General features: G+C 57.1%; 1 protein-coding gene across 1 annotated transcript; it reads left to right on the top strand.

Annotated features, from left to right (window-relative positions):
- The first annotated feature begins 5,221 nt into the window (after positions 1-5,221).
- On the top strand, positions 5,222-18,251 carry SERINC2 (serine incorporator 2). The gene is made up of 10 exons (XM_068917300.1): positions 5,222-5,399; positions 11,719-11,880; positions 12,437-12,624; positions 13,270-13,349; positions 13,943-14,080; positions 14,268-14,437; positions 15,104-15,194; positions 15,317-15,452; positions 15,918-16,130; positions 17,329-18,251. Exons 1-10 carry the CDS (start codon positions 5,361-5,363, stop codon positions 17,465-17,467), a joined length of 1,356 nt encoding a protein of 451 aa, XP_068773401.1. The 5' UTR covers positions 5,222-5,360; the 3' UTR covers positions 17,468-18,251.
- The last annotated feature ends 1,475 nt before the right edge of the window (positions 18,252-19,726 follow it).

Below are 19,726 nucleotides of genomic sequence, written 5' to 3'. Positions count from 1 at the left end.
TCTCCTCCGCGGCATGGCCAGCATTCCCTCCCGCACCAGGAAAGCCCTTTCTGAGTTGGAGAAGTGGCCCTGCAAGATGCGGGGAGGTCCCCTTGTCTTCCCTGCCCTTCAGGCCAAGTGGGCAGCGAGGGAGGTCCTGTCCTGGGGCCATGGAGATGAAATGCAGTGGGTGGCCATGACCTGGCCCCTACAGGGGCCAGGCCCAAGACCTTAGTGACACGAGGACAGTGTGTCCAGTGCACACACAGCTCCATGCTGCAAGCCTGCAAGGGAGAGAGAAGAGAGCCAAAGTTGCAGCCAGGCCAGGGGCTGGAGGATGGCCTGCTGCCTGCTGCCACAGCTCCACAGCGGCACAGCTGAAAAAACGGAAGAGCACAAAAAGGAGACTGCCAGCAAAAACAGACTAGGCTTTCCTCAGCTCAAGACAGGAGGGAAGAGGAAATGGGCAGCAGCCACGCTGGCAGACCTGTGTGCTGGCTGGGGACAGCCCAGGGGCCCCTCCGTCTGCCGAGGCCAGGCACCCACAGCCCTTCCCAGCTGGCAGCTCTGTGCACCGAGGGGACTGGTCTCATACTAGCACTGCCACCTGGTGGCACCATCAAAGGGGACCTGAGGGGACAAAGCCAAGTGTCGGCAAGCAACAGAGTCTCCAGGGCCCTCTGAGCGCACAATAACCCTCGCCTGCCTGCCCACTCCCAGGTGCAGCAGGAGCCTGGCAGTGGGCAGGATTTCAGCTCCCTGCCCACCAGTGGGCTCAGCTCCCTAGGGGCACCAGGCAGGTCAAGCAAGGCCGCAAGGACAAATACCCAATACACGCAGCCAATTTGCCTTTCCTGCGAGAACGGTGCTTAAAGCACGTTCATGCTGCGCTGCTGTGGTTGCCCAGGGCACTGTTCTAGCTGTACCACGCGTGGGGTTGGGACCGATTAAAGCATCTGCTGCCTGACTGCTTTGGCCATCCGACTGGCATCCAACAGGGGACGCCTGCCAGCTAGTCCCAGCTGAGAGCTCACAGCGCTGTTCATGAACCCAGTTCGCTGCTGGGCACCCTCCACCTGTGGGCAAAGTGTTGGTGATAGTTCTCAGCTGGTGGCCACAGCTTCTGTAGGAATGCAAGGTGCCAAGTTTTCGAGAGGTGGGCCGGGATGGCAGTTTGCATAGACTGTGCAGGACGGTGGCTGCTTCTAGCTCATCTGAACAAATGTCTCCCACGTGTGTGCAAACCGGCTCTAGAGCACAGACGCGGAGAATTTGTTCTGTCGAGGAAGAGAGAAGAGGTCCCTTGCCGTCTGCGTGTCTGCTGAGAGCTAGCATGTCTCACAGGCATCCCATTTCCTGCCCAAGTCCTGCATGCCCTTCATCCACGGAGGGGCCTCCGAGCATCCAAGCCACCCTGCACACCTTGCCAGGCATGTGTATGTGTGGCCAGGCTGGCCAGGGCTCCTAACAAAAATGCAGGATGGCCTCTTGAGATGTGTCTGCACAAAACGAGAAAGTGACCTCTTGGGAGCTGCTGATCCATTGACAGAGATCGCGGCTGCCTCATGAGTACTCATACCCAAGGCTGAGATCAGCAAGCAATTTATGGGTGCTGACTTCTACTGCACAACTGTATCCAGCTGGCAACTTTTGAGATCCTGCTGAAGCCTAGAAAAGCTTTCTTTTATTTATGCTAACCAGTGGTCTGAGGCCAAACAGCACAGCTTCTCCTGTAGCCTCTGGAGCAGGGAACGTGACTCCTTCCTCTTCCTCAAGGACACAGCAGGACACATCCACTGCCCTTCATGCCAAGGGACCAGGCTCCCCTGCTCCTAACAGCCTGCACGCTGCTGCTGCTGCATATTCATGTACTTTCCACGCTGTCTAAATTTAGGGCCTGGAAGTGGGCTAGCATGTCCCTTTTTATTTCTGCCCCTGAATTATACATGCCTGGGTAATGGAGCGCTGCTCGCAGTTCCGAGCTGGATGTGCCAGACTCCAGATGGGAATGGCAGAGAGGGGTGCGAGCCAGGCACAGCACGAGCAGGCCATGAGCCTCCAGACAGCTCTGTTGAGCCCCGTCTCCCACCCTCGGCACCAGTGACACATGGGCAGACACGCCATGATCCTGCTGCCCTGGCGTTTTGCCCTCACAGTGTGGAGTAGGTTCAGCAGGCAGGCCATAATGAATAATTCATTCCTCCAGCCTAGCGGTGTAGGCACTCAGGACATGAAGCCTGGTCCATTTAGGCGAGAGGAAACATTTTCTGTAAGTACATCTCTTATGGATCGTACCAAGCTGCGTCTGAGCCATGTGAGAGCATCTACTGTCGTGTGCCCACATGTTGCCCCTTTATGCTGAAGTCCTGGCTGGCAGCAGTTGCTCCCTACGCACCCATGCAAGCTCCTTCGCTCCCAGCCATCAGCTTCCACAGGCCACCTGGGACACTGAGAGCACCCTGCGCTGTCCATGGCCACCCTCCTGCAGGGAGAAGGTCCACATAGATCTGCTCAGCCTCTTCCATGCCCTGTCCTGGAGGGCCATGGCCAGCTCCATAGAGGGAAACCACCAAGCACCATCTCCTCCAGGAGTTTGCTCTGGTCACATTCCCTTTTGTAGAGGGGCAATGGGATGCAGCAGTTGGACTGAATTATGATTTCAGCTTGAGTGTGCATGGGCGAACTGCTTTTGGCAGGTTCCCAGTGAGGACAGAGGGTGTCCCAGACATCACAAACCAGCAAATCACACCAAAACACACACAGGTGCCCCTCCAGGAGAGCTGAAAACCCCAGCTCATCGGGCTCCCAGTGGGACTGGAGCTTGCTGTAGTGCCTAGGACAGTATCAGTCATGAAGTTTTGGGACCAACTTTCATGTGAAAGCTGGTCTGGATTTATTCCAGTGTAGGGCAGGCAGTTGCCTTCCAGAGTTGGGGAATGATCACAGCAGTACAGAAATCTTTCCTGCTTCCAGGGTTCCTACATTTCTCATTTCTCCCAGTTCTTCTCTCTTGAGAAATGTTTGTCTCAAACTAAAGATGGACGACAGGGAGGAAGAAGAGGAATATGGGGAGGCACTGAGGGTAAGGAAATGGAAAGCCTCTTATAGGGGAACAATTTTCAATGTGAAGGTTGAAACTTCGTCTGTGTCTGCAGTAGGGACAGCAGCAGCAGCAAAAGTGTGTTGGACTTGGTAAGGTGCAGTCCTGCCACTGGTCCTTAAAACCACCAAACAATGAGCAGATAGTAATGCTTTCAGCTCACATCAACCTAAACTGAAGATGGGCGGGGATCCAGAGCCGAGCATGGCTGCACAGCCAGGTCCAGTCCCCAGGATCCTGACTCCCCTTGTTCCTCATGGCCTGGAGCAGCTGGCGCTCTGCATTTCTGGGTCTCAAGGGCCTTCACTGACTCCATATCCAAGCCAGCATTTCTGATGGGAGTCAATTCGCAGTCAATGAACTTAAAAGATCCTTTGTGTAGCCAAGACCCAGAGCTGCCTTCAGAGGAACAGCTTTCAGTTTTCAGCCATGTCAGAGGAAAGCGGGGTGACTGTGAACTTAAATATAACCCTTGATCGGACCACTTGCCTGTGGGCTGCTTTTGAAGAAAGCTAGTGATCAGCCCTGGCAACGGAGTCAGGATATCTGGGCAGTATCCCCAGCCCCTGGAGCACATTTCTGTGCTCATCATCTCGTTTCTGCAAGTAGAGAGGGAATCTATAGAAATCCAGCTGCAAAGGAATCCATAGTTTGCAAATGCTTATGTAATGAGGGCCATATAATTAGGGGTTGCACTTCTAATTATTCACACTCTGATCCTCTGGCAGGCCCTCCCAGAGCTGGTGTGGCTGAGTTGGGAGAGGACAAGCATGTTAAATTCTTGGCAGCCCATTGCAGCCTCCACCCTGGGGCCTGATTGCAGGTGCTGTCACCCCGCAGTACATCAGGAGCGATACTGGCCACGAGATGCCAAAACACCAGAGTGAGGGCAACCAGGATCAGCCCCCAGCTGTATACCATCCCGAGGTTTTTGCATACAAACTGGGGTGTCTTTCTTCCCCCTGCAGAGGCAGTCCCTTTTGCCCAGGACATATTCTCCACTTAAACACTATCTTCTAATCCTTCCTCCCAGGGCTGATGCCTTTCTCTGGACTTTGTTCTGCTTAGCCTGGTTGCAAGGCAGATCCGGACATATTAGCAGCAGGTTCTGCCTTGCCTTTGGTCCATGACCTCCGGTTAATACCTCAGACAGCCTTTGCTATCCATTCAGCCCTGTTTTCATGGCTCTGTGGCTGCTTTATCTCTAATTTACAGCCCCAAGGGCTGCAAGGGCTGGCCAGCCTCTTGGTATCTTGCCCATGCCAGCTCTCCTGCCGTTGTCACAGCTCCAACCGTGCAGCGCTGGAGTCGCGGCATTTGCCAGAAGTGGCTTTGTTCTCATTTCTCATGATGAACTAACCTCGAGAAGTCCCTGTCTCTGCAGGACAGCGGGTGTCTCTTTTACTGGGACGTGACAGTGCAGTGAAGGTGCAGTAATTTAAGCAGCTCCACTCCAGCCTCCCGCTGCCTGTGCCCAGGGTGGTATGGCCAACTGCAGCGTATCTCCTTCAGCGCGAAAAGTTCCCTGGAGAGATAAAGGGTCAATGCTAACACTGGGGAGGGGAGACAGAAATGGAAATGCTGGGGTCCGGTGTGACGCCTATTCATGCTTTTGTGTCAAAACGGGTGCGCATGCCTGTAGTGCCGGTGTGACACACTGCCATACACCGCAGTGCAGTGTGATGCACCATCACCGTTGGGTGCAAGCAGCAGTTACCCAAGCAGACACCGCTTGCCAAAAAAAGAGGTTTCGCAACAGCGGAAGGACTCTGCGATCTTGCTCCAGATAGCAATAATTGCTCACTGAAGGCAAAAATTCAGAGTCTACAGGTTTCTGGAGCTGGATTCAATGTGCCCCTGCATGGGGATGTAGTCCCCTGCCCCTCACTCAGCCTCCCCATTGTGGATCGAACCTCTCGGGCTGTGCAAGAAACCGACTTTAAACCCCGGCTGTTCCCCCGCTCCGTCGCGGCGGCAGTTTGGAGCCAACGCGCCGAGGCGTGGGAAACGGAGGGGCCAGAAACGCGAAGGGCAGAGCCGCGCCGCGACCCGCCGGCTGTAGCCGCTTCCCGGAGGGGCGGGCGGCCCGGCTTGGGGGCGGCTCCGGCTCCGGCCCCGGCTCCGCGCTCGGCACCGCCCCGCGGCGCTCGCCCGCTGCGGAGGGCGGCGCTGAGCCGGGCCGGGCCGAGCAGAGCCGAGCCGAGCCGAGCCGCGCCGAGCCGCGCCGAGCCGAGCCGAGCCGGGCCGAGCCGAGCCGAGCCGCGCCGGGCCGAGCCGCACCATGGGGGCCTGCCTCGGCGTCTGCTCGCTGCTCAGCTGCGTGAGTGCCGGGCCCCGGGGGAGGCTGCGCGGTGCCTGGCCTGGCTTGCGGAGGGGGCGGCTCGTTGCACCCGGGGAGTGCCGGGGGAATGGGGGGGGGGGTCGTGCCCCCGGAGCGGGTGTTGCACCTAGGGGAGCTGGTGGGGGGCAAAGGGAGGGTCGTGCCCAGTGGGGAGCCCGGGGGGTCTCAGGGCACCCCGAGGGGGTGTTGCAGCCCCGGCAGAGCGGGGAGCCCCGTCCGGCTGCGCCCGGCGGGGGGGATCGTGCACCGCTGCCCCCGGGGCTGCCGAGGGCCGGGGGGGGGGCCTGGCCCCTTCTCCCCGCCCGCGGGGCTGCGGCCGGAGCAGCAGAAGGACCCGGGACGGGGGACCCAGGCTCCCTGGGTGCTCGCGGCTGCCCCAGTCTCTCTTTCGGGGTGCGGGCACCCCGCGCTGTGCTGCGGCGACAGTGGGGCTCGCATCCCCTTTTGTCCTCCACGCAAGACCAGGAGAAGGAGGGACAGGGCCTCTGAAACGGAGGGGCTCGCCGGGGGGTTCGGCGCGGGCTGGCAGCGCGCCTCGGCTCTCCCCAGAAGCTGGCCAGGAGCCACCTGGGCTTTCCCTCCGCAGAGGCCTCGAGGGGCTTGGAGGTGCTGAGCAGCAGCCCCTGACGCCCGCGCAGGGCACCCGTGGGTGCCATGCACCACGCTGCGGTGCTGGGCGCTGGCGCTCCCGGCCTCGGTCCCGCTGCGATTGCCTCACCTGTAGGCATGAGGCCGAGACAGGTCTGCGAAACCTCCACGGGGAGTTGCTGGCGTGGCCTGGAAACGGGGCCGGTTTTGCAACCTGGCCAGAAGTTTCGATGGTTTAACGAACTGGAGCTTTTGAAATTTAAAGCTTGAGGACAGCTTGCGAGTCCTCGATGGGAAACAGCGATCGGATCCTTTTCCTTATGGGCAGATATCAGAAAACCCAGGAGTTAATCAGAAGTGGGGGTGTGGAGGATTCTGGCCTAATTTCCACCCTCCCCCCCTCCCAAATCATTCTAGCCCAGGCTGTGGGAATGGGGGAGAGTCACCAGTTGGGTGAATTGTCCTGTTCCCTCCTGCGGAGCTGGAGGCCTGAAGGGGTCTGTGAGCTCAATTCTGAACTGTCTGGAAAAACATAGAGGAAAAAAAAAAAAACTTGTATTTTTTTTGTTTTTTTTTTACGAGGAAATCTGATCCAGCCCCTTCATGCCAGCTTGAAAAGGTCTGACTCAAAACAGCGTCTCGATTTTCAAGGCATCGCCTCAAAAGGTTGAAAGCACTGACGCATTAAAACTTTACGAGCCATTTCCAAGCGCAACTTTGCAGCACTTGGGAAAATTTCCCTTCCTTTGGCTTAAACAATTTGCCAGGCTTGGCCTGATGGCGCCAATAGCGCGGTCGCCTCGACGTCGGCTTCTCGGGCGACAGATTTACTGTTTCTTAACCAAAGTTCGCCCGAGTGCGGGTGGGTTCCCCGGAGCTGGGGCGGTTTGCGCTCGCTGGGGGTGGGTAGGAAGCGTTGGACCTCCTGCCACCTCGCGGGAAAAAAAAAACCGGCGTGGGGCGGATGCGGCGCAAAGGCAAAAGCTGCCTCCCAGCCCGTCCGCCAGCGCGGCCGCAGGGCGACGCCGGTACCCGGGCGCGAGCCTGCGCGAGAGCCGCCGACGTCACGAGCCTGCGGTTGACCCGACGTGGCTGGTGGTGATTCACCTGCCGCGTCGTTGATTTTAACGTGAGAAAAACGCTGCTTGCTCGAGCGTTGCTTTTGGTACCTCCGCTCGGTTGCTGCATCTGCAGAAGGTGCTGGAAAAAAGATACCTGTTGGATGTCGGCGGGGGGGGGGGGGGTTGTTGCGTTTTCTCCGGGTCGCGTTCGATGGATGGTGCAGGGAAGGGGTGGCAGCCAGGCGGTAGTTACGCCAGAGTCCTGCTGGAGGTGAGCTGTACTTAATGAGGAAGTCGATAACAAAGCCGGAGAGATTAATCTTTAATCTGCGGTGGCTGAAAACCAATGCTTTTGAGTTAAGCAGCTGTTCTCGTGAAGCAGTCGCTGCCCTTTAGTTTACTTTTTCCGTTCTGGTTGATGCCGTTTGTGTATTCAGCAAGTCAACGCTTGCAGCCGTCTTCAAGAGTCCGCTTAGGACGTGTAACGAAGCATTTCCAATGCTACCTGAATACGGGAGGCTTTTCTTGTATTTAACTTGTCTTTTAAAGAAAAACAAACAACAAACAATAAAGAGCTGCCGGGGCGGCACAGCGGTCTGCAGGGACAGCTGACGTGTGGCACACAGGTCAGGGTCCCCTTGCGTGGGTGCTCCAAGGGAAGGTGTCCGAGAAGGCCAATTTCGATAAACACTCCCTGGTGACAAAGTCCCTCCTTGCCCCTGGAGAAACCCACTTCACTGCACCCCTGCCTGCACCTACCTACCTTACCCTTCCTATCATTAGGGAAGAGATACATATGCAAGAGGTGTATCCTGCAGGTCCTCCTAGATGCTCTTATAGGGAGTATAAGGTGCAGTGCTGCAATGCAAACAAATGCTGTTTTCTGCATATAATTTTATCTCCTGGTCACACGCACGGCTCAGCCTCCTGCAGAGTGCTGCAAGGTAGGGTTTGTGCCTTGGGGTTCGGCGCGCGTTCGATGCGGACCGGCCCCCCCGGCAATCCCCCCCCGCCTTGCTAAGGCTCCCCTTGTCCTTCTGCGATCGCGAGCCTTGCATTCGTTGCTTGATTCCTTTAATAAAACCGAAAGCTCTAAGCGCCGGGGGCAGGTTTCGGCGCGAGGCTCGGTTTTCATTCGGAGAGCTCGCGGCATCCGCCTTGGCTACTTTGCGGCCGCAAGGCCTAGAAGAGCTTGAAAATGTGAAGTGACTGCACCCCGGGGGCTGAAAACCCAAATCAGCAGCTTCTGTAATGACAAGAAACCTCATGAATTTTTTCCGGCCGCTTTCAGGGAGCTTTGGGTGCTGGTGGTTTTTGTTTAAATTGGCACTTAAGTGAGAGGAATTGGAGTTGGTGGAGCTATTGATGTGCTTAAAGTTTGTGCTTTGCTAGCTCAGGACTGAATTGGTAGCGATTCTGCATTTAAAAAAAAAAGGTGTTTTTTTTCCTAGTCTTCCCTATTTTTTATTTGAAAGTGAAATGCAATAGCACTGTCACTTTTTATAGGCACTCTTGCATAAACGGTGAATTTAATGATCACTGAAAGAAGCGGTCTTAAATTGAAGGCTGCTTCTTCATGCCTTCAGGTTGCAGAACGCGTTGAAAAACTAAAGGGGTCTCCCTGAAGCAGCAGCTTGGGAGAGGCGGCGCGACCGTGCCTGCGGGAAGGGGTCCCTTGTGCCTCCGCGCAGCCTCTCTGGATGAAGAGGAATAAGTCAGGAACAGACTAGTCGCTTGTGAACACCCGCTGTGCGCCGGATGAAGTCCCTGGGAGTTTAATGTCTTTTTTTACACAGCAATTCAGAATTTAAGGTCTGCCTTTCTTTCCTGCCGTGTCTGTTTTTTGCACGGGAAACGCACGTTCTGACGATGCTTTTTTTCCACTGCTGGGGTGGCGGGGGAACGTGATGGTGTTATAGCAAGGGGCTGAAAGAAGAGATGTTCGTGCTCGGGGTATCTTGCAGGCGTGGGAGCAAATTACTTTTCCACTTTTGGGAAAAGTATGAATTTGGGGAAAATTGTAATAACTTCAGTTCGTCGAGAAACTCGCCGTTTGCTAATTTAGCACTATGAAATCTGTATCCTCGTTGATATTTGGAAATAGTTAGTGTTTAGAGATATGTAGTTAGTATTTACTGCTGGGTATAGTTAGGAAGTAAGTGTAGCCTTTCCTGGGTAATAATAAATATACAACACTTGCCAACCTCCTAATATTGGGAAAGAGCTGGACCTAGTGTTTTTAAGTGTGTATATATAGCCTACTATGTGCAGGAGAGGAAGAGCAGTTCAAAGGAATGAAATGAAGCATTAAAAGCAAAATACATCAGTAAACTTCACCTGTAAATAGAGGGAAAGCTGTCTGATGAGGACCAGCAACGGTCACACCACAGTAGTTATTTCCTAATAAGAAACTGTTTCTCATATGGGAGTTAAAAATGTCCGAGGCTGTACGTTTTGGAACAATTTTATGTGAAATGCTTTTTAATTAGAGAAGAAACTTTGAAAGTGAAGCAGTAATATTTTAAGCAGCCTCTGAATATGGGATTTCTGTTGGTTTATACGCGCTTCTCGTAACAGGAAGTTTTCCAGTACCTGCCCTGGGTTTCCGTTGTTTTCCCTGGGCCTGCGCGCGGGGTGAGGAGGATTGCGGGCTTGCGATCGCTTCTGCAGGTCATCAAAACACAAAATGAAACAAAACTGAGGTTTCCCTAGCGTAGAGGACTTTGGATGTGTTTTGCTGTTGCTTTGCTCGGCGTTAACGTGCCTTGTCCCAAGGTCTCCACTTGGCAGGGCGAGCGTTCCCGCTCACGCTGACGTGAGTGCGACAGATTTGGGAATTTCGTTATTTGGTACTTTTGAGATTTTACTGAGTGCCTCAGCCCTTCCGTTTATTTACAGGCGTGCAAATCCTAGAGACGCTTTATTCCCCCGTTTTCTTCTCGGACGTTTAACGCGGGACCTCTTGCTCGCGTTACATTTGTCTTCCTTAGCAAGTGGATTGAGTGACCCAGAAATAACCGGCCTCACAGCTTTCCAACCAAAAAAGTTCTTCAGTTCTCTTGTCCAAAGATGCAGGATTTGTGCTCCAACTTTATGCCGTTTCTAGGATTTGGGGTTTTAGACGTGGCCGCCGAGACCGGTTGCACAATGGAGCATTCAGCGAGTTGGGGAAATGCCAGGGTGACAATGCGGGTGATTAAGAGGAGAAAAATCTTCCCCCTCCTTGCGCAGTGGCATGCGGAGGGGAAGCAGGATGGTGAGGGCTGGTTACTCAGTTCTTGTGATTAAACCGTCATTATGCAAAACCTCCTCGTTCCTTCTTCGTCCGTAAATGCAAAGGATTGGCACTCAGGACGCTCCCAAACCTTGATCTGATTTAAGGCAGCGTGGAGGAGCTGAGCGGCAGATGCCCACTCTGCTGACTTGCGCTGGGGACAAGTCTCAAACTGAACTGCTGTGCTTAATATTGATTTTTTTTTTAAATTATTGAAGTGGAAAACTGTTTAAGAAAAAAAATAAACTTTTCAGGTTTTAAAAAATATATAGGTGTTAAGTGGATGTGTGCATGGTGAAGACGGTGCTTATGGGAGTAGCAAAACAAAGCTCAGCTCAGCCTGTCTGCAGAGATGCAAATAACACCTTCCTAATGCTCCGGCAGTGAGCTAGGATAGCTCGAGACTATGGTTTAATAAAAGGTGTGTTTTCTCCTGGCAAGCTTTACTTTGCACAGTTCTTGTGCGTGCATCCAGGAAAAATAACCTCAGCCGCTGTGGCTAGGCAGTAAGGTTGGGTTTCTTCAAACCGGGGCGTAAAGGCGGCTTTTGCTGCCTTCCCCCCCAGCTGCTGCGGTTGCAGGAGACTCGCGGGAGCCGCCTGCCGTAGGGGGGGTGGAGAGGCCCCGCTTCCGGAGAGCAGAGGCAGAGGAGCAGGAAACCTGAGCCCATCGCCCCTCCGAGCATCCCTGGCCCCCGCGCTGCGTCCAGGCTGGCGCGGGGTCGAAATGAGCCCCGAGCTGACACGGCGGTCGGGGCGGCTGGAGTGCTGTAGCCGGCGTTCGCCACCCCGCTGCTGGTTCGGGAAGCCAGGACCTACCATCGACCACCAGCAAGGCTGTGCCTCAGTTTCCCCACCGGTAAAATGGGGTTAGTAATACAGCCTTTGGGGAGGGGGAGGGATGGCAGAACAAGGTACAGTTCCCCTTGACTCTGATATTTGCGTTTTCCCCATCCTGTATGAGGTTGGAGGGACAGCTTTCGATAATTTTTGCAAACTGAACTTCTGCGAAGAAAAACGGATTGTCCAGGCCGGTGCTTTATTCTGGTTGCAAACCTTTTCTGAACGAAATTGCTTTGAAGCAAGAAAGGCTGATGAGGGTAACCAGGACCGTCTGTATCTTTTTCCGAGTTGGGCGGTTAGCGCGACGGACCCGCTCCCACAACGCTCTCGGTTTGCAGCACACGTGTTTCAGGGAATTTGGGGAGTCCCGCACCCGTGCTGGTTGCGAGGCTCTCTGGGACCCACCGGCAGGAAGCCCTAAGCAAAGCCCAGGCGCTGCAGATCCGCCTAGGGTCTCACCGGGGCGCTGGTGCCCTCTGGGTCACGGGGCCAATTTTGGCCCCTCTGACGGCGAGGACTGCTCTCGTTGCCAGGCCTCCTGCCTCTGCGGCTCGGCGCCGTGCCTGCTCTGCGGCTGCTGCCCCTCGGCCAAGAACTCCACCGTCTCCCGCCTCCTCTTCACCTTCTTCCTCTTCCTCGGCACCCTCGTGTCCATCATTATGATAATACCCGGCGTGGAAAAGGAGCTGTACAAGGTAAATCCCTCCTGCGCGTTGGCGGAGGCCCTGCAGGGAAGGAGAATGGGTGGAGGTCACTCGACTGTCACCGTGGGGAAGAGGTTTAGGTCATAAGCGGTACGTCAGCTTGAATCAGAAAGCTGTTTTTACGGGGCCTGACGTTGCTCCCATTCCTCTTTTCCAAGGATCTTGCTGGGAGAGGATGTTATTAACCCTGGTTTTCCATGGAGGTGACAATTGCAGTGGGATAAATTCATGCGTTATCTGTTTTCCCCAGTGCTCTACCAGACAGGTTTCCTGCGTCCCATCTTGGGGATTAAACGGGTCGAATGACTCGCGAGCCACAGTGACTTGCAGCCTCCTGTGATGGGCCAGCTGAGCTCACGCTGTGCCTCTGCCATGCATTAGGGACAGGCGAGCTTCGTCCCAGCTCTCCGCTCCACTGCGGTGTGGCCTTAGCCATGGCACCTCGCCGCCGGGTCCCAAAGGTGCTCCATGGACCGGGTCTGAGCAGGCAGGAGCTGGCTGGTCCTCAGGGGATGCTTGGCTAACGCTCTTCCCCCGGCGCTCGCAGCTGCCCGGCTTCTGCGAGGGCAGCGCTTCGCTCCTGGGAGCCCAAAGCCACGTCGACTGCCGCAGTTTCCTGGGGCACAAGGCCGTGTACCGCATGGGCTTCGCCATGGCCGCCTTCTTCTTCCTCTTCGCCGTGATCATGCTGTGCGTGAGGAGCAGCAAGGACCCGCGAGCGGCGGTGCAGAACGGGTGAGCTCGCCGCCCCGCCGGGCGGATGCCCCGGCTCCTTGGGCTGGAGCGGGTTATGGGAAGTCTGTGCCCCTTTTTGCCCATTCTGTCCCCGATCCGTGCATGGGGAAGGCAGGTCAGTCTGAACTGCTCCTCGGACAGCTCCGGTTTCCCTTTTTCCGGCCCGTCCGTCGCAGCGTCTGGCTGGCTGCAGGCTCTGCCAGCAAATTTGGGGTGGCTGCTGGGCAGCACCCTCCTGCCACTCGTTTTAGGCGCTTTAAAGGGTGACCTGTGCCTCTTGCACAAAAAGCTGAGCGGCTCCTTAGTGCATTTTCTCCGAGTTAGGCGTAAGAAAGAGGCAGCTCTCCCTTGCCTTGCTATTTAACAGCCGATTCTGGTTTGCTCCTGTGTGTGGACGTTCCCGCTTGCGAGCCCATTCCCGAGCAGTCCAGCCGCGGAAATGGGTTTGGGTTCTTAAGGGCGACTTGTTCCCTGTCTAGGGAGAAGCCTGATTTATTTTAGCTGCGCCCCGTTAAAAAAAAAGCCCACTTATTCCCTGTGCTGTAAATAGGCTGAGCCAGGCAGGGGCCGGTGCCGTGGGGCCGGCGCGGCGCGGGAGGGCGCTGCGTCCCCGTGCCTCCTCTTACCTCTCGCTCGCGCCCGCAGGTTCTGGTTCTTCAAGTTCCTGGTCCTGATCGGGATCACGGTGGGGGCCTTCTACATCCCCGACGGGTCCTTCACGTCAGGTGAGGAGATGCGCACGCGCGCGCCTGGGTCCGTGCCTCGCCGGCCGCGGCTGGTGCCACGGTGCGGGACGTTTCCGTCTCCTCCGAATCGGCTTTGCTGGGGCCGGCAGTGAGCCAGGGTAGGCTCTAAATCTGAGCCGTGGGGTCCAAAGCGGATCAGCATCGCCGCTGCCGTCCCTCCCGCCGGGCTTGCCTAGACCGAAGGCTCTAGCGGGTGATCTCTTTATAGCTGCTCTGCACCAACGCTGCGCAAACCTGATACGTTTTTTAAACACCGGTAGCAATGAGCGCCGCTGCCCTTTAGATCAGCCTCGTTTCATAGTACAGTGTTTGGGCACAGGTTGAAACCCTGGGGAAACTGGGCTGGGTGAACCGGTGTGGGCAGAGCCCGGGGCTGGAGCTGGTGACTCTGCTGCCGTGGGGGCACCCTGTGTGCGGACGGGTGCTGCGCTCGCGGGGCAGGGCCGGTGCACAGCCCTCCGTCCTAGGAAGAGATCTCTCTCATGGGCTGTGTTCCTGGCATTGTCAAATCCCCGTTTTCCCCGCTATTAACTGCTTTCTCTTTCCCTGCCTCCCCCCCCTCCCACCCCAAGTCTGGTTCTACTTCGGTGTGGTTGGCTCCTTCCTCTTCATCCTCATCCAACTCATCCTCCTCATCGACTTTGCCCACTCCTGGAGCCAGGTGTGGCTCCGCAACGCAGAAGAGAGCAACGCCAAGGGCTGGTACGCAGGTCTGTGTGGGCTTTGTTGGCAGGGGAGGGGGTTAGTGGGAGCGGGCCTTTCCTGCTGGGCGGCCTGCGGGAAGCCCGTCCTAGGGCAGAGGACACTATGCAGGGAGATCCAGGGCTGAGGGGCTGAGCTATGAGGGGTGGAGGGCTCTGCTCTGTCTTCTCTACCTTTTTTTCCCTGTATCTCCAGCTCTCTGCGTCGTCACCCTCATCTTCTACGCCACCTCCATCGCGGCCGTGGTGTTGCTCTATGTCTACTACACCAAGCCTGATGGCTGCACAGAGAACAAGGCTCTGATCAGCCTCAACCTCATCTTCTGCATCGTCATCTCCGTTGTGTCCATCCTGCCCAAGATCCAGGTGAGGACGGATGGATCCTGGGCAGCCATTGTCTCTACCACCCCCTCTGTGCCACAGGCAGTGAGGGACCAGTGCCCAGAGCTTCGGCACCGTAAGGTCCGGGCCAGGAATCAGCTGCCCTAATCCCTATGTCTCAGGAGGCGGCCACCACCTCCTTGCTCAGGCAGCTGTCTGGGGGACCTGAGGGAACCCAGACCCAGGGCACCCGGGTGCTCCTGCTTGCAGAGGGAAGGGCCATTCTCCCACCCAACCTGTCCCAGCAAACTTCACCTCCAGCAGCCTCATCCCAGGCCCCGGTTGTGTTGCAGGACCACCAGCTGCAGGGCACGGCTGGGCTTTGCCGCTTGGCAGCGTTCAGAGAAGAGCTGGCAGCCCAGAGGTGTCCAGGGTCCCCCTGCCCCCTTGCACAGAGAGAAGTGGGGGAGATAAAGCCCTGCTGTGACTGATGGGCTAAAAAACTTGTCTGGCTGGGAAGCAAGTCAGACCTCCTTGCAGTGGAATCAAAGGCACCGGGAGATCACGGTGTGACCTGAGTGCTGCCACTCGTGATGTGTGTTGCAGCAGCCCTGCGCGTGCATGGGAGGAAACAGGGTGGCTTTTCCTTCTCCATGGCCCGGACTGTGCGGCTGGCACCGGGCAGGGCTGAGCCCCTTGTTGTGTTTGCAGGATGCTCAGCCCCACTCCGGCTTGCTGCAGGCCTCCCTCATCACCCTGTACACCATGTTCATCACCTGGTCCGCCCTGGCCAACGTACCAAGTAAGTGAGACATGACCTCAGGCTTGCTGCCTGTGTCTCGAGGAGGGTAGGTTGCCTCCCCCAGGTCTCTGCAGAGCAGCGGGGCTGGAAAAAGGCTTTGAACGGGGTGTTTATCTCCGCAGACCAAGCCTGTAACCCCACGCTGCTGGTGAGGAACAGCACCAGTGCTTCGATGGCTGTGGGGCAGCTGACAACCTGGTGGGACGCCCCGAGCATCGTGGGGCTGATAATCTTCATCCTCTGCACACTCTTCATCAGGTGAGGACTTGGCCCTCATCTGCTGAGAGCTTGGAGGTCCCTCCACCTGTCCCACGGTAGAGCCAGCCCTCCCCAAGAGGTACTTGGAGGCTTTTAGGGAAAGTTGATGCTGATGGAGGTTGCAGCCTCCCAAAGCCTGTCAGGGCTTTGCTGCCGAGTGCTTCTCTCCCGGGAAGGCTGTCCCGCTCCCCAGGAACGCAGGCAGCCTGCACTGCAGGATCATGGTGGCAGCTCGTAGTGCGTTGGGAGAGCTCTGCATGAGCGGTGTCCTCCAGACTCCCCTGCTCTCCCAGGGATGGGCCCCGAGGAGCATCCCGAGGCAGGCGGGAAGCAGCCGGGCTGCTCAGAGGGAATTGAGGGCTGAAGTCAGGCTCCGAGAGCAGCTTTCGCCCAGAGGTGGCCCAGGAGGGAGCAGGGAGCTTGCATGCCCGCTGGCCCTGAACCTTCCATCTTGTCTGCCCTTAGCATCCGCTCCTCAGACCATGCCCAGGTCAACAAGTTGATGCTGACGGAGGAGAGCACAGCCGGCGCAGGTCGCGGGGATGCTGCGTTGGAGAGCGGACCACACCGCGCCTACGACAACGAGCAGGACGGTGTGTCCTACAACTACACCTTCTTCCACCTCTGCCTCGTCCTGGCTTCCCTCTACATCATGATGACGCTCACCAACTGGTACAGGTGGGCACCATGCAGCCACCGTGCGCGCGCCAGGCAGCGCCCACGGCTTGGACCAGTGCAGAAATGTCCCATCAGTGTCCCAGAGGGGATTCTCCGCCTCTGCTGGGGTTGGGGATTCTCCGCCTCTGCTGGGGTTATCCCTGCTCCTGCTTGGGGTGGGGATGGATCTGGCCTTCTTGCACTCGCTGGCTGGGCTGGACACGGCTGTTTGCTCGGATGGGTACGTGGGTGAGCAAACTTAGCTCGCGCCCCAGCGAGCTTTAATTATTTTCAGGTAGCGTTGTTGTTCTTAATGCTTGGAGAGACACCTGCAGATGCAGCCAGAGCATTAAATATGCCACTGAGCCTGTGAGAGCGGGAGGCACAGGGAGATGTGGCTGCTACCTGTTTCATTTAATGCCCTTGCCCTATAAATTTAGACCATTGGCTCTAAGGTACAAGCGAGGCTACTTCCGCGTAAGGAAGGTGGTTGCCTACCTGGCCAGGTGCTGCCCAAGTTTGGCTCCTTCCATCCCACCTCTCTGCTGCCCCGGCAGAGTCTGTAGAGCTCATGACATGCCTGACGCCTTCCTGGAGCTTCCAAGCAGCCCTGCTCCCAGCGCAGCACCCTGGCAGTGTGGTCACGCTCGCCAGGGACATCTGGGCAGGGTCCAGGCTGGCAGGCGGCTTGGCTGCAGCAAGTGGTGCTGTCAGGGGAACGGATGCTGGGCTGCAAGAGCCATGTCGCGCGCCAGGTCCCTGCCGAGGCATCCTCTGCCGAACCCAGGTGCCCGCCACCTGGCGGTGTGTGGGGAGAGCCGGGGAAGCAACCCCTGGGGTGCTGCAGGCTGCCGATTCAGGGTGGCATCCCTGCAGGATCTGGCTGAGGAGCCGCAGGGGAGCTGTGTAGCTCCAGGCGTGGAGACCTGCCAGCTCCTGCCCCTCCAGTCTCTCCTGTTCTTGCTGTCCTTGCTGGGTCCAGCTCTTCCCAGAGCCGGGGCTGTTCTCTGGGGCAGATATCAGCATTTAGTTATGGGTCTGGCTTTAAGACACTGCACCCCTTGGGAAGGGCAGGCCCAGGAACTTAGGCTGCTGCCTTACCAGGTATATTTAGGAATTTACTTCCTTCTGTTTTATCTTGATGCGTGGCTGGCTGGGGGCTGCTGTCCCTGCCAGCGCGGTGCAGTGACCCATGCCGCCCACTCGTTTGGTGTTTCAGGCCTGATGAGAGCTTGCAGATGATGACAAGCCCCTGGACTGCTGTTTGGGTGAAGATTTCCTCCAGCTGGGCTGGGCTCCTGCTCTACCTCTGGACGCTGGTGGCTCCCCTTGTACTGCCCGACCGAGACTTCAGCTGAGGTGGCCTTGGGGATCCCTCTGTTGGGGCCCGAGCGGCTGAAGCCTTGTGACCATGAGCTATTCTGGTGCCCCCACCTCCTCCATGAGTCTGGGAACAGCCTCAGCCTCTGCCTTAGCCTTGGACTCAATTTTTGCACCTGAGAATAGCTGCTCTGAGTCGTGCCTTCTTGCAGGTTTTCTGTTTTAGTTTTAAAGGGATAAAGTGCCAAGCAGGGAAAATCAGCAAATAAGAGAGGTGTGAAACACTCGAGGATGTTTTTAAAGCTCTTGTAATCTCCATGTTTGTCTAAGTGCCTTTGATGGTGCTCCCATCCCCTCTTCCTTTAGCAGGAGACAGCTGAATTGCCTTCAGAGGGTTTGGTTGTTATTAACTGCTTGTGTTGGTGCCTCCTGGGGACCGTGGTGCCTTGTGGAGCAGGTCTGGGAGCTGCAGTGTAATGTGGACGGTGGGACTTGGCTAAAGGCCAGAGCCTGCTGGCCGCAGCAAGGAGACGGTTTGCCTGCCCAAACAGCCTCGAGGAGAACCAACTCCTGGGGGTGTGTGGCCAGAGGCAAGCATCCTGCTGCGTTGGCCTCCCTCCCTGTCTCCTGCGTCCCTGCCAGCCTTGGAGAGTGGCACTGGGCTCCTCTGAGCCCTCTCCTTCCCCAGCGCTGTCCACTGGGCAGATGGGCCCCTTCCTTGGCTGTTGCTTGAGCGTGAGTTGGGTTTTCCCGCTGGCTGCTCTGTTTTGGGTCAAGCCCCAGTGAATTGCCTTGTCAATAAAGTCTTGTTTGGAAAATGAAGCTTCTGGCAGATTTTTTCTTCCGGGGTCTTTTTTTGCACTTTGGGGAGAGAGCACAGCTAGCTGCACAGCACACATGGGCAGGGGCGGGTAGACATGGCTTTGGGGTACAGCAGCTTTTAGGAGGGTGGAGGATTGGAGTGATCCATTGGCTAGACCTGGAGACTGCCAGTGGTTTGTGATATTTGTTCATCACTGCTGAAGGCATGCTGCTTAAGGAGCAGCACAGAAGTGGGGATGTGCAAAGCAAGATGTACTCCTGGGGCTACAGGGGCTGTGGACTAGCTGTGCCCTGTGGTGCTATCATCCTGCCAGCCCCAAAGCGGTTGGTCTCATACCCATGTGTTTTGGGTTGATCCCAATGTAGGAGCTCAATGCCATCTGCACCATGGTAGAGTGCACACTCTACTGGGATGTGCATCATGCAGGGATGCATGCTGTGGCAGGGTGCACACTATGCATGGATGCACACCATGGTTGTGGTGAATGCCATGGTGGTTGCACATCATGCTGGGATGAGGACCATGATGGAGAGCACACCCTGCTGGGTTGTACACTGTGGTAGGATGCACAGCATGCTGGGATGCACACCATGGTAGGATGCACACTGTAGTGGGCTGCAACACCATCCTGGAACACACAGCATGATAGGATGCACACAATCCTGGAACACACATCATGGTTTGGTGCGCACCATGGTGGGGAACACACCATCCTGGGACGCACACCATGGTTTGGTGCGCACCATGGTGGGGAACAAACCATCCTGGGACGCACACCATGGTTTGGTGCACACTATGCAGGGACTCGCACTGTGACGCCTCACCTGATGAAGGAGCGTGCAGAGGATGAAGATTACCAGCCCCACTCAGAAGAGCCCCCGTTGGGGGCCCTGCAGGGATGCCGGGCTGTGCATGCAAGTGTGACAGCCGGAGGCTCCTGGGGAAAGCACTGCCGGCAGCGTTGCCTGGAAGCAGCAGCAATGAAGTCTCACACGGGCCATGGGCAGGCAGTGTGCGTTTAGGGGGCTCATTTTGGGCAGGGGGAGGGGGGGGCGCTCGGCTTTTTGCACTTCCCACCCAGCCCTAACGCGCGGTTTGGTCACCGGCTGGGGAGGCGGGAGGTGGCGAAGCAGGCAGGACCCGGGGCCGGGGGGGGGGTTTGGCTGGAGCGGCTCAGGGGCCCAGCTCGGCTCTCAGCCACGAGGTGGTGCTGGCGGCCCGCGCCTGCAGCAGCCCCGGCCCCGGCCCCGGCCCCGGCCCCGGCCCGCCGCTGCGCGGGGCTGCGCGGCCTCGGATGCGAAGGCGGAGCGGGCTGGGTGTGACCATTGCTGGGGTGTGCGACCCGTGCTGGGGTGTGTGACCCGGGCAGGGATGTGTGACCCAGGCTGGAATGTGCAACGATTGCTGGGGCGTGTGACCTGCAGTGAGGTGTGTGACCTGCGTGGGGGTGTGCGACCACTGCCGGAGTGTGCAA

This window comes from Struthio camelus, chromosome 23, assembly GCF_040807025.1.
Source record: "Struthio camelus isolate bStrCam1 chromosome 23, bStrCam1.hap1, whole genome shotgun sequence".
In the NCBI taxonomy this organism is placed as follows: domain Eukaryota; kingdom Metazoa; phylum Chordata; class Aves; order Struthioniformes; family Struthionidae; genus Struthio; species Struthio camelus.
The sequence above is the reverse complement of the archived record's forward strand: the minus strand, read 5'-3'. Positions and strand labels throughout refer to the sequence as shown.